The sequence below is a fragment of the Lagopus muta genome, chromosome 12 (genome assembly GCF_023343835.1).
Source record: "Lagopus muta isolate bLagMut1 chromosome 12, bLagMut1 primary, whole genome shotgun sequence".
Lineage (NCBI taxonomy): Eukaryota > Metazoa > Chordata > Aves > Galliformes > Phasianidae > Lagopus > Lagopus muta.
Genome location: NC_064444.1, coordinates 8684555 through 8699230, shown reverse-complemented (window position 1 = coordinate 8699230; position 14676 = coordinate 8684555). Strand labels below are relative to the sequence as shown.

At 42.8% G+C, this 14676-nt stretch overlaps 1 protein-coding gene across 10 annotated transcripts in view; it reads right to left on the bottom strand.

The window, feature by feature from the left end:
* The window catches only part of LOC125699274 (fatty acyl-CoA hydrolase precursor, medium chain-like), a 55433-nt gene that overhangs the window by 12022 nt on the left and 28735 nt on the right, over window positions 1-14676 (bottom strand). For 2 of the 10 annotated variants that reach the window (XM_048958668.1, XM_048958666.1), the window contains exons 2-3: window positions 13696-13713; window positions 433-543 (exon numbers count right to left, since the gene is read on the bottom strand). In XM_048958668.1, the coding sequence (XP_048814625.1) occupies window positions 433-466 (34 nt within the window). In that variant the 5' untranslated portion in view covers window positions 467-543; window positions 13696-13713. Of the gene's footprint in view, window positions 1-432; window positions 544-8524; window positions 8627-9215; window positions 9370-9703; window positions 9838-10258; window positions 10404-11004; window positions 11210-11991; window positions 13544-13584; window positions 13714-14382; window positions 14615-14676 lie in introns of those variants that run through there. The other 8 variants (XM_048958667.1, XM_048958665.1, XM_048958659.1 and 5 more) reach the window with 7 other exon arrangements.

Below are 14676 nucleotides of genomic sequence, written 5' to 3'. Positions count from 1 at the left end.
GTGGGAAACTAAACTGGAACGCTCAGGGAGTGACTGGGCACAGTTCCCCTTCATTCACTATTCTGCCTTTCTAACTTTACTCTTCCACCTTTCTCTGCTGCACTCCCTTTTTTCTGCTCATGTGCACATTCTGCAAAATGTCTGAACCCCTACCCCATTTTCATCCCATCCATAAAGAAGATGATATCCAACTTGAAGCCAAAGGTAGCTGCCATGCTGAAATTACTCCTTGTGCAAACGCTATCTGTACACTCTGCTGATCTCACTCACGTAATAAAATAAACAGATTGGACCTAGATCTTTACCACCTTGGCTACCAAGCCTACCAGGCCGAAGGATCTAGCAACTGGACTTAGACGTCTGCAAATGTGGAGACCCTTACTCTAAGTGGCATAAACTAAAATAGTGGAATCTGGAAACAGTGCTACATACCTGGGAAGTGGAATTCTTGGATGCTGCCTGGCATTTCATTTTAATGGAGAGCATTTTGCAGTTTACGTTCAATCAGTGAACAATGCCTCCCGCACCCTAATGCACTGCTACCTGCCTTGATTTCAATCGCTGAAAAATAGAGACAAGCCTCATGTTTATGGGCACATAGCTAAAAGAGAGCCCACAAAGACATTTGGATTCAACTCTATAGGGTAGAAATGTTCAGAAATCTGCATTTAAAGAGGGGTCGCTTCCTTATTTAGGTGTTTGTTGTTTTATTTTAATTCAGAAAGAAGAGATGGCCGGAGAGTAACAGTAGGATATGAGAAGCTGGGAACAATCTTACATTCCTGCAGAGCTACAGAAGGGAGATTAAAGACAGGCAAGGGAAGGAAAGAAAGGAGTAGCGCCCATACCTTCCACATAGCTGCACCATGCTGCTGGAAGGTAGCAGAATGGTCAGCAAGACGGCTGGCACAGCTGGAGCAGCCTCAGAGTAACACATGAGAAGCAATGCTGAAATGCTGCGATCCAGGCTTGTTCTTGGCAGTCCAAGCTGAAATGGGCGCTGGAGTAATTCCGGTAAATGAAGTCTCTCTCCAGTGCCAGCAATGAAGGCCTGTGACCCAGTGCTAAGAGACACTGGGACTGAGAGACGGCACAGAGCACAGCCTAGAGCGCCGTGTAAATAAAGCACCATGGAAAACACAGAAAGCACAAAGCTAATGCTACCACGCCTGATCCTTCTGAGGCAGTTGTTGCTCAATAAAAAGAAAGAAGCTCAGGGCAGCGGAGACTGTTTCTCTCCTTTCCTAAGATCTACGAGCAATCTGAAGTCCAGCACTGCACCACTGCTCCAGACGAGGTACTGCAACCGTCAGAAATGTACTGCTATCTCAGTTGTAAAACTCAGTCACACAACAGAACTGTCCTTAAAAAGTTCAGAGGACATTTCTGTGTGTGAATCAGAACAAAACCTCAGGAGCATCACACGTATCTCTGACACGAGAAAGACAGTTTTACTTGCAAAACACCTCTTTATTGATTGAACTCGATTAACACAACATTGCTGCCAGATTCTTCCTCAGCAATGGCAAAGCTGCAGCAAAGCCTGAGGAGCAGACAGATCTGTTAACTGTATTAATAGGGGAGGCTTCTCTTGTGGACACAGAGGGAACCGAGGGAAAAGCAAAGGGTCACAAAGTGGAAATCGATCCACTGCCCTAATTACAGCGAATAAGGGTAAATAGGAGAACTGCAAAGAAAAGGTGAACGGAAGGGACACGTTATTTTGACCTCAAAAGTATTTCAAATAATTCCTCTTGCAATCCTAAATACTATGCCTATTATGCATGTTTAGACAGTAAATTATAGCTCTAGATGAGCTTTCTTGTTTCCCATTCTTTTCCTAGTTGGCTTTTCAAACATCACCTTTTCCCAGAAGTCTCCCTTCTTCTCCTTCAGCTTTCTGGCTTTCCTTTGTCTTAGATTTATCTCCAAGCATTCTTCATTTAGATTACGCAATGGCCATTCAGCCAGGCCTTCCCCATTAGGATTCCTGTAAACAATAAGAAAGAAAGAGAAAAAGCCTGAAATTTGCAATTTAGCAATCCAGAAATCATCAAGAGAAGATTTCAGGACCGCTGACGAACAAGATCAGCATAATTATTCTACAGGCAGTGGAACTGAGGTCCGAGGAAGTGAAAGGATTTGCCTGCATCCTTCCAGGAAACCAGAAGCACAACCAATAAATCAATAAACAAACCCTTGTCTCCTGAGTGCCACTACAACTGAGGAAGCGGGCCACGTCGTTTAGTTCCATAGATCTCATCCCAGCTTTGTGGGACTGAAATTCTCTGCTCTGAGCATGACAAGGCAAAGGTTTCTTCTTTCTGATGCAAGAGGATGGAATTCCATGCTTCAAAGTTTCGAGAATATTCCCTTAGAATCAGTTACATGTATGACCAGATGTAAATACACCTCAACATATCACAAGGAATATCTGCTATTACAGTGCTTTCCTTGTAAATTTGAGAAAAAAGCAAGAGAAGTGTACAGCCTTCCCTAGTTGTCCTCTAAGAGCAGGATATTATAAGTAATGTTATGTTAAGGATATTAAAAAGTAGATGCAAAATGTAAGCTAAATCAAAAGACTCTGGTAACAGATTAATTCATGCTTTTTACAGCACAGCTAGACTGCTCAAAGTTCACGGCAGTAAAAGGAAATAATTCAGCTGGCACAGACTTTGAAACAGACTATGAACTACTGTGAAAATGACAGTAATAAAAGAAGAAAAAGTGTAGAGAAAACTTGATATATCTCAAGGATGGAATTCCATGCTTCAACCTTGCAAGAATGTTCCCTTAGATGCAGTTACACGTACGTTACACCTGCATGATGCATTAGTTGCACAACAGCACAGTCAAATATCCCTCTTGTTTGATGCCTTTGTTCCCCTCTATTTTTGATGTTTTAATGAAAAATACATAGCAGTGGAAGGTTTTTTTACTTATATGCATTACGTTCATTGTATATTTTCTATGCAGCCCGTGGCAATTCCAACTGGGTCAGTGTGGCTCAGGCTAGCCAAAAGATGGGACAACCATGCTTTAACCCAGTTTTTAAATCTTCATGCTGAAAATGAAACAGTGGAGTTCCAGCCTTACCCTAATGAACACAAGCTGGGACACTCAGCCAAACAGACTGCAACCCGTTCTCTGCAGCCTGAAAGCCAGTCAGATTTCTCAGAAAAGAGGACGCATTACTTGAAATACCTCAAGCAAAGGGCAGGGGGAAGATTTCCTGCTGCTTTACTACCCCACTCATCTCCCACTACAGCTTTAATCAATCAATTCAATCAATCATATAGAACTTCCTGTGCTTCAGAAACAGCAAACGGCATGTGATAAAGAAGGGAGAATACAGTAAAGTAATACCGAACAAATTCAAACAAGAGTAAGGGTTGTATTTTCATCTCACCGCTAATGTGTGCACTGTAATATGAAGAAAATGGAAGGAGCAATACTGAATAATGCCAGTGCTGTGAGAGTATTTGATAAATGAATCCTGAGGTATAATTTCTTACCCTGTAGGCCTACCATAGCACATACACTTACAAGAAAAGCCAAACAAGTCAAATTTAGAGGCAGCCACTGTTCCAGCTTGCAGCTGAACGTTCTGCCTGCAGCTCCAGTATTTGTAACAGTTTACAGAACAGGAAAACACTTGTGATCCCACGGCTGGTTTGTGACGGATGCTCTTACCCTCACAGGAGGGCTGGAAGAATGACAACCAAGGACACTCTCAGAAAGGAAGAGCAGAAGGAACTGACAACATTCTGTGACATCTATGACATATTCAGTAAACATAACTTCTTGTACATTTCAATATATTTGACAATATTCCCTTGGACACCACAGAATCACAGAATGGCCTGGGTTGAAAGGGACCACAATGATCATCTAGTTTCAACCCCCCTGCTATGTGCAGGGTCACCTGGACCAGGCTTCCCAGAGCCCAATCCAGCCTGGCCTTGAATGCCTCCAGGGATGGGGCATCCACAACCTCCTTGGGCAACCTGTTCCTGTGTGCCACCACCCTCTCGGGTCTGTTTGAACCTGAGAGACTTTTTTTTCCCCCGCTTGCTTCATCACTGATTTTTATTTCCATGAGCATCTTGCACTTCCCCTGAAACTCTCTGTTCACTGAGGGAGAGAATCAAGGGTAGTTTTCCTGCGATCATGACAACAAACTACACATTAGTGAGTTAGAAAGTCAAGGCTAAAATCTGCATTCTGACAAATTGCTGTTGACCTTACTTCAGACTGTAAAAGGAAAATGTATCCTCTGCAGCTCTCACAAATCTGTGTGCTCTCGCCTTCTTTCACTCCTCATCTGTTCTGTGAGCTGTACCCAAAACTCCATTTTGTCTTCTTTCAGTTTCTTTGCTGCCTTTTGTATGAGGTCTATTTCCAGGTATCTTTCATCCAGACCATACTGAGGCCAATGCACCAAGCCTTCCCCATTGGGATTTCTGGAAGCACAAAAATGAAAAGTTACCTCTCCGTTGTGCTCTGACTTCTCAACCTGAGGTGGTTTCAGAAGACTAACAGGAGCTCAGATTGCATGATTCTAGTAGCTGAACAGATGGATGTTTTTATCAAAACGCTCATCACTGGAACAGCAAACACGTAATGATGTTTGCCCTTACTCGGGGATCTAATCCTCCACTGCAGATACAAAAAGCTCTTGGATTTTGTTTGGGATTGCGTGTTCGTTTCCAGAGTTCTTCTTGCAATCGTTAAGAAGAGAAACTATTTGTTTCAGTACTTATCTTAAACTCTGCCACATTGACAGGAACTACCATGCTGCTGCTACGCTTCAGGCAGCACAGACAAAACTTGAGCTGTAGTTAGCGCTACGGATCTCACCCGTTTCTAGCAAAGTTAGTCCAGTACTTCATAACAGTTCTGCTAAGTTTACTTTCTCCTTCCGTAGCATTCCCTGCAAAGTGAGAGAAGAAATGGCAATGTTCAAAAATCAATATCAAAAAACAGCAGTCCAGTCAATTCCAATACACTGTAACCAGTTCAAAGGGGCTGTGGACAAGATCATCTCTAAGGGACCCTTCCAGTCCACACCATTCTATGAACCTACTTGTTACTCTGGGCTGTGGGAGTTCTATGTGAGCAGAGCAGATGAATTCATTAATGACAAGTAACTATTACCAAAAACAGAAAAAAAACCAGCTTATTTTGATTCCAGTATTACTAAGCAAAATTCTATTCTGAAAGTCCTCAGGTGAGAGAAATTAATAACAATGTTGATTTTAAAAGAATTGTTTAGCAAGCACAGATACATCACCTGCTAAGAATGGCCTTCCAAAGACAAAGGCAACCTCATCTGCATGATCTGCTTTTACAAACTCTGGAACGACGCCTGAGGCTGTGCTTGGTCGATGTTGAAATTCATAGAAGTAGACTGGGTGGCCAGCATCTAACAGAAAATAAAATTGAACGCAAGAATGCTCGTATTGCAAATGCCAGTCAACAATGATGATGAACTTTCACCAAAGCTAAATTGACAAAATCAAAACACTAGCAGATCTTCTGATAGCAAAGTGTGACGCATACATAAAGTCCAAAGACATGCGCAAGAATGAAAAACATTGTTGATATGAATAGATGCTGAATTAGAGACTCACCTCTGTGGTACCTAGCCACTTCAATGGCTGGGAAAGTAAACATGTGATCTCCTATTGCATCAAAAAGGGCATCTCGCACCTGAGCACGGCTCTCTGCTTTCCCAATGTATTCATTGAATACAAGATCAACAATGTGAGAAGAAACACCCTGGAATGAACAAGAAAGGTACTTTTCATAATGAGAACCCACCCTAAAAGGAGTAACAGTGTAAACTGAGAGTGCCACCTGCGTGTCCCTGGCTGGACTCCAAACATCACCATCTTTCAGAAAAAATCCCCTGCTGCGTCCAAGCAGAGCTCACAGTTCACAGTGGTGCACCTTTACCTAACATGGATGTTCTTTGGGAGAAGAGATTTGCAAGATCAAAAAGGATGCTCTCAAATGCCTCTAGATAAATAGCAAGTGGTGATGCTAAGAGATGGATACGGTCCTCTGTTCTTCCTTCTGCGGAAACAACCCTCGTAAGAGAAATGAAATCCTGCTGGATTGCATAAGATCCATTTCTTGCTGCAGACGGCCATTACTTACTCCCTTTCAGAAAAACCCTGGGCTCTGCCATTCCCAGATTATGATAGATTCCTATGGCTCTACATGGCCCTTTACAAGTACTGGCTATGTTTATCAGCTTCTTAATTCTAACCTATTAATCTGCAATTTTACAAGTTTCGTGGTTTCAGGAGGGCACAAAGCAACCAGAAAGCTGAGAGCTTTGTAAATCCAAAGGAAGCAAAACTTCCGATGGCTACACGCAGGTCTCCTGGTGCCAACCATCCCGAGGAGTCCTTTCTAGTCTCCATGTGAAGCTTCAGAAACATGAATACAGAATTATCCCACTCAAGAAGTAGCACTGGGTTATTCTGGAAATGGTCTCTTACCTCAAATGATGACTCTAATGAGTTCTGTAACAATTGATACGCAACTTCTCTGTCCAGACCGTGTGTAAAATCAGGAAATTTCATCATCTTCATAACAAAGAGATTATATATTTAGGGGGCAATCTCATATTCACAAACGTATATCTGAATACAGCCATTATAAGTTTCTTACTTTAGGAATGCCCCATCCAAATTCGCAGTTATTTATTCCTAGTATATAGGGGATTGCATTGATTGCTTTTTCAGACAGTAATTGCCTGGGACTCTTTGGAAGAAATACACCATCCACACAGGCACTGATGTGCACAGCTGCCTGGAAAAATACAAACAAAAGGCAGAATGGTTTACTTAAATTTTGCTTCTGAGAAACATTTTTACATTTTACAGTATTTTCAAAGCAAAACAAATAAAGTCACAAGTGAAAATGTAGGTAATTTTCCTCAATGGATATTTGAACCCGAGAAGATTTGTGCATATTGGCACTATATCTTAAATATTCACAAAATGTAGGTTACACTTAGTTTACATCTGCTCTTAGCAAGCACAATCCTACTGTGAATGTGTGATGCTGTGAGGGGAGAACCAACTTCTGAGTTGAATCTGCAAAGGAAGAGGGAACCCAGCACTGTGATACGAAATTTAGAGAAGGACATAGTTATGATGTTAAGTAATGTTCAGGCTCTCCAGGAGAGACTGTGACTCTCATACTTTTGTCTCCTTCCTTAACAGAACCCGACAGAGAAACACGTGTAGCTCACTGCCCATACAGAGTTAAAGAGAAGGAACCGGTTCACAGTTCTCAGGTGAGGTATGGCATAGCTGCAATGTTGTCCTACCTGAAAAGGGGCAGGTGTTAGATATTCTTCAAGTTCTCTTAATATTACAGGACATGTACAGCATGCTCTGTTATGATCAAATTTGAAAGGCCCCTCATATACAAGGCAAAACTTCACCTACCATTTTTAGAGTTATCTGTACTATCTCTTCCTCTGTTTTTCCTCTTAAGCATTCAACCAGAGCGGCAGAACTGGACTTTTCGCAGCCAGATGCAGCAGCAATTCTCTGCAATCAATATAAACGAGTCACATTCTCATTTACTAATTATCCGTATATTCCCATACATGGGCTCCATGTGCCTCTGAGTCTGGAGTCCAGAGTAGAAGAGTGGAGGGCTGGAGGGGTGTCAAAATTTCTCAGGAAGGACCAAAGCCAGTAGCATTTCAGCTGTGAGACAGGAAGCTTTCATAACCCTTCATGCTGTGGGCTGAACAGAAAGACAAAACCTACTCCTCCAAAATACCTCCATTCTCCAACAGACCAAGGTAGTTGTTCTGGTATGTAACAAACAGGGCTAAGAAGTCTGGATGGCATAAGGTAGTTAGAGTAATGCATACATAGAATATGATCATGCAGATGAGAGATAAAGAGCACGTTACATCCTTCTCAATGATGCACAGTCTTTTTGGATGAAGTAATGCTATTTCTCAGCTGTCACTAGACAGATAGACCTCAGTGCAACACTGCCTCTTCTACATCCCAGATGAGCAAAACAAAGCTCCTGGAGATTGTTCCTTGGAGATTTGTCATGTGTACATGACAAATTGGGTTGAATAGGGCTCTTCTTTTTAATTATAACTAGGCTGAATAAAGATTTGTTCCTGTGAGCACATCAGGCACGACGTGGGGGGGAAGGATGTCTGGTGCCATTTTCCTTCCAAAAAGAGCAGCTCAGCTTTTTCTGAAGACAGTATACTCCTGTACATTTCATACTCATTCACTGCCTTCTCCCTCTGCTTCCTCAGACTTCTGCTTTCACTCAGACATCTGTGGATATTTGGGTATTTGGAAAGCAAAGTTTCACCCAGCGTGTATTACTGCAAACAGGAATCCTGTCTCTAATGAAGGTGGTTGAAATTCCACAAGAAAAAAAGACCAAGATCCACATTTCTTGAATACACCATTTAAGACATTCAAGACTATCTCGGAAATTAAATATGCCACAAAATACCCACCTGTGCTTCCTTCTCAGGCTTTTCAGTGAATAAAATCCTAATTGTAGTACCACTCTCTGAAATGGCCTTGTGGAACAAGCCCTTTGCCAGTGGAGATAAGACCTGGAAAAAAGCAGCAGCATTCAGAAACAAGAACAGGCATTACTGGAAATGCATTCTATTCATGACACAGGACTTCAATATCAGAAACTGCCTTTTTTGAAAAAAATGTCACCCGAGTGTTACTCTGTGGCCTCTGATCAGAGTTCTGCTGTGCAAAGGTCTCTGGCAGCATTAACAGGGATAAGTCCACGCCTGCCCTTCCCCTCCCATAAAGCTTTGCTTACAAGACTTCAGGGAACAACACTGCAAGCCAGGTATGAATCAGGTACACATATGTCCAACAGACTGGCTGTGCTGCAGAAGGGGAAAATACAGCTCTAAGAGAGAAGTCGGGAGCAAACGGACATTCAAATTTGAAGAGGACAAACGACATCTGGGATTCTAAGCGACATCATCTGGGTACAAAAAGAACACTTTCAACAGCCAGAAGCTGCACTGTTATCAGCTGTGTATCAGACTGAGGTGATGTGTGCTTTACCCAAAAGCCACCCACGTTTTCTCACTGATTTTTCATTAATGTACTGAGAGTGATCGTGGACAGTGGGTTTCTTTCTCAAATAATAAGCATTCCTGCCTGTGGTGAACTTACCAGAGCAGATACACTGATTCCCCCTGCAGATTCACCACAGATGGTGACAGATCCCGGGTCTCCTCCAAAGTGTATGATATTTTCCTGAATCCACTGAAGAGCTGCCACTTGGTCCAAATACCCCCAGTTACCACGAGCATGCCTATCCCCAGTGCTAGAAAGAAAGAACAGACTTCTTTAAATGCCTGATGTGGAAAAAAACAACACTCAGATAAATACAGTGTGCAGGACAAGGAATCAGCTGTGAAGGAGCCTCTCTACGTAATTGAAAAAGAATTGGCTTGAAAAGGGTTGAGATCAGGCCAGCAATCAAGCCACAGCAGTCTCTGAAGCAGACCTGGGACTTGTAAGTTGCTCCCAACTGCTGCATGGGTAATTAAGAAACAGAGTTTATTTGCCAAAGCAAGTACTCCACAGGCCTTTCCACAAAGGATTTCCATGCATAACATTAGAAATGGTTTATCAAAATTGAAGACAGCCTGTCTTACCTAAAGTATCCAGCTATACCCAATCTGTACTGAATTGCCACAACAACCACGTTGTCAAAGGCTGCTAATGCTGAGCCATCATAGGATGATGCTGCTCCAGAAACTAATCCACCCCCATGGATCCATACAAAGACCTGGAAGGGGAACAAACAGAAACAGTTCAGCACAGGGAAAAGCTCCCTGTGACACAGACTGAAAACCCTTGTTTCTGCTGCTTCACTCATGAGTCCTTCAGGTTACATTTCACAAATGGTCAATGTCTTTCAAATTGGAGGCTGGCAGCCTCACAACACACACTGATTTCATTAAATACCTGAATTTTACCAGTGCCCTGCAGGAAATCAAACACTGCCTAAGTAAAAAACCAGTAAGATTTTATTTGTCAATCGTTAAAAACTGTGCCAGTAAGTCCACATACTGTACAGGTTGCAAGTTTGCAGTACAGTACTGTCATCCTCAGGAAGCTGTTAGAAGATTCAAGGTCAGGCTCAATCTGTCACATCAAATCACAGAAGCCATCGAGCCTGCTAGAGGTTTTGTACTGATTTTCCTTACCGGCAGCTTCTCCTGTGTTTTTGTAGAAACAGGTGTATATATATTCAGGTATAAGCAATCTTCAGACACCTGGAGACGAACTTTTTCTTTTCTATTAGTAATAACATCTGAAAAAAACTGTCCTGTTACTTTATCCTGTAGACACCTGAAAAAATAAGAGAAATAAAAATCAATAGAGATAAAAAAAAATTCACAGCTGTATGTCGAAAATGTTTGTATTTCTAGCAAAAAAAAAAAAAAAGTTCAGTACATTTCTATAGTGCTGGCATCGGAAACATACAGTGTTTTTTAACATTTTCTCCAGTTGAGTTGGCATGAGATGTGCAAAAAGGGGCCAGAGTCTAGAGCAGTACATTTTGAAAACAGATGTAATTTTACGTATTGCAAAACCTTACAGAATACTAGCAGACTGATACAGCTATAAGTTCTTCAATTATATTGCAAATTAATTAACATATAGCTTCAGTAGATTTTATATTGCAATTATGGGGATTAGGCTAGAAGCAGTTAAAACAGCAGTAATACAAGTGGAGTAAAACAATTAAAAAATAGATCACAACAGATGTGTGTTTCATACATGATCAATTAAGCATGTGACTCACTGGGAACTCTGTCTTTCTCTAATATTTTTTTTTACTTTTGATCAGCCTGCGTATCAGCATCCTCAAACTGCAGGTAATATGAAATCAGTGAGAACATAAAAAAATCATGGGGAACATAAAAGCTTTTCTTCCTGCTTTACTTACATTGGTGGGTAGGAAGTGGCATCTCTGACACCTTGCCATGGCTCAGGAGGCTGGGGCTCAGAAAACCTCAGTGGTCCAACAGGAGGCTTAGCAAAAGGAAGTCCCAGAAAGACATTTACGCTCCTCTCAGCCGCATCAACTTTGATTTGGTATCCTCGGGCAGTGCCGTATTTGGTCACCACTTCTGGCTGCTCTGCTTTTTGCCCTGGGGGGTGCGTGCACAACATCACATCACGGAATGACCTCCTAGTGAGCAACTGACAGCTTTCTAAGAGCTTTGCCTACCTGAATGCACACCTGCTCTTGGTTTCAATAACTCCTTTTCAAACACAAGCCTTCAACAAACGCTAATTGCTAGAGCTGACTGAAGTTCAGCCTCCATTCTGATAGTGCTCCCAGCTATGATCTCCCTCAGCTACACCGTGCCTGCAGCATGTAACGTGCTTACTCTCCACACCCATCACTAACCGGGTGAGGATTGTTGTTACTTAAAAGTCCACCGGATTGCCCTCATAAAGAAAAGGCATTTCCTGATTTAGGAAAGGATCTGTGAGTGCACAAAACACACTTGGGAATCTCGATAGACCCTACAGACAAACAGAAAACACCTTCTACCATACCTGAAAACAGTCAGGCACGCATGCACAAATGGCACAAACATTCAGGTAAGATTTACTTTAATCTCAGAGGGAAATGTATCAGAGTCAAACAACAAACATGGCATATTGGAGTCTCTGACTCAGCAGACAAAATATTGCAATAGGAATTGAGTTTTGCTAGCTGCACGTGAAAAAAAAAACGAGACAAATGCCTGAAAGCAGACCAGAGAAAGAAACAAAGAGCTCTTTGCTGTTCAGACCTCAGCTCTGTGCAGCAGGGTTGGGACTTCAGGCCTCCTTTGAGCTGGGACTGCCATGGGTAAGCAAACTGCACACGCACTCTAACTCCTCGCAGCAGGCAACAGTGAAAAACATTTTGGAAGCTCACCAGTAGCTACGAGTGCTGTGAGCCCGGCGGTGAGGATCACGGACAGCAGCATGTTCTTCTCAGTTGCCACTCTGCAGCCTACTCACACCCTGATCGACTCTGTGCGCTGCCTTTATACTCTGTCAGTAAAGCTGTTGCGCAATGCAAACAGGGATAAGGAAAGCAGTGCTCAAGCTGTGAACCGAATCGGCCGGGACCAGCCTTGAACAACTGTCATGACAGCATGGCACTGCTCCAAGGGGAGCGTAATGCAGCTTATCTGTACATGGGAATAGGGGAACCTTGGGCTGTGCAGAACGGCCCCACAAGTCTCACACCAGCTGCCCAGGGCTCCTTATAACTGCTCTTCACAGCACTTCACGCAGCAGGGATTTGCTTAAAGAAGCACTGGAAGCAGTCCTCAGAACACCAGCAGATTCTTCCTGCTGCAGAACCGTTACCATTGCCGTCTTTAACAATTAAGTCAGCACTTACTTTCACTACACAGAGAACAGACCCGGAAAACTCTCCTACTCATGCACACTTCTTGACAAAAGCAGTACAGGAAAGATCCTAGCTTTTCCTGCAGGGTCAACGCTCCACCCGCCACTCAGTCCTGTGCATTCAGAAATGTTTGGCTGGTATCTCACCATACACGAGTTTTGCAACAGCTAAGACAGGCTTTCTCCACAACTGCAGTACAGGAGCCGTATGCAACAATAGAGTGGTAGGAACGCTTTTAATCCCACTGAAACATGAGGAGGCTTTACTTCCAGGTGAACTCGCATCTGTCAGTAAGAAATGCTGAATAGAAGTAGATTGCCATTCTGTAACTAGGTGGCTGTGTTTGATTTTTGTTTCCAGGCTCTGACTCTTTTCCTGGCTCTTTTTTTTTTCTCTTTTTTCTCCTTTTTTCTCTTTTTTTTTGGCCAGTGTCAATAGATCTTTCCCTAGTAAGCCTGTTTTGTAATCACATGTCATGAAAATAATTCTCAGTTGTCAGAGACAGCATTTCTGTAGATTATTTTAGTGACTCACTTTTTTTCAGCTCTGTGTGCCCCAAATCCAGTATTAGAGTAGTTCTACACAATGTCTTAAGCACACAGTAGTCCCATGTGCTAAAGCTCTGTTCATGTATTCAGAAACGATGCTTTACTCCACACCCAACGCATGTGGGCAAACGTGGGAAACTAAACTGGAACGCTCAGGGAGTGACTGGGCACAGTTCCCCTTCATTCACTATTCTGCCTTTCTAACTTTACTCTTCCACCTTTCTCTGCTGCACTCCCTTTTTTCTGCTCATGTGCACATTCTGCAAAGTGTCTGAACCCCTACCCCATTTTCATCCCATCCATAAAGAAGATGATATCCAACTTGAAGCCAAAGGTAGCTGCCATGCTGAAATTACTCCTTGTGCAAACGCTATCTGTACACTCTGCTGATCTCACTCACGTAATAAAATAAACAGATTGGACCTAGATCTTTACCACCTTGGCTACCAAGCCTACCAGGCCAAAGGATCTAGCAACTGGACTTAGACTTCTGCAAATGTGGAGACCCTTACTCTAAGTGGCATAAACTAAACTAGTGGAATCTGGAAACAGTGCTACATACCTGGGAAGTGGAATTCTTGGATGCTGCCTGGCATTTCATTTTAATGGAGAGCATTTTGCAGTTTACGTTCAATCAGTGAACAATGCCTCCTGCACCCTAATGCACTGCTACCTGTCTTGATTTCAATCGCTGAAAAATAGAGACAAGCCTCATGTTTATGGGCACATAGCTAAAAGAGAGCCCACAAAGACATTTGCATTCAACTCTATAGGGTAGAAATGTTCAGAAATCTGCATTTAAAGCAGGGTCGCTTCCTCATTTGGGTGGGTTTTTTTTGTTTTTTTGTTTTTTTTTTTTAACTCAGCCTCTGGGAAAGAATAAATGCAGCGAGAACAGTTTGTTTCCATGTAAGAAGTGAGTTCCTCTGCACTTCTCTGCATGCACACACAACACGAGCATATATTCTGTGCATCTACATACAATGCTGCTGGTGTTCTCCTTTTAAAAGCAGGAGTACAGCTCCTACAGGGAAGAGTGCGTGAAAGGAAAATCCATCAAGATCATTTCCCCCTCACAAAATACTTTAACAAAGGACAAGGGACGGGGCCACTTAACCAAAACAGTGGTTGTGCTAACACACTAACCTGATCTCTTAAGTCTTGACTGCCCACAGGATTTGGGAAGAAAGAGATTTGGAACTCTGCCATGTTTTCTGCAGTCAAGTAATTCAGAAAGAAGAGATGGCCAGAGAGTAACAGTAGGATATGAGAAGCTGGGAACAATCCTACATTCCTGCAGAGCTACAGAAGGGAGATTAAAGACAGGCAAGGGAAGGAAAGAAAGGAGCAGCGCCCATACCTTCCACATAGCTGCACCATGCTGCTGGAAGGTAGCAGAATGGTCAGCAAGACGGCTGGCACAGCTGGAGCAGCCTCAGAGTAACACATGAGAAGCAATGCTGAAATGCTGCGATCCAGGCTTGTTCTTGGCAGTCCAAGCTGAAATGGGCGCTGGAGTAATTCCGGTAAATGAAGTCTCTCTCCAGTGCCAGCAATGAAGGCCTGTGACCCAGTGCTAAGAGACACTGGGACTGAGAGACGGCACAGAGCACAGCCTAGAGCGCCGTGTAAATAAAGCACCATGGAAAACACA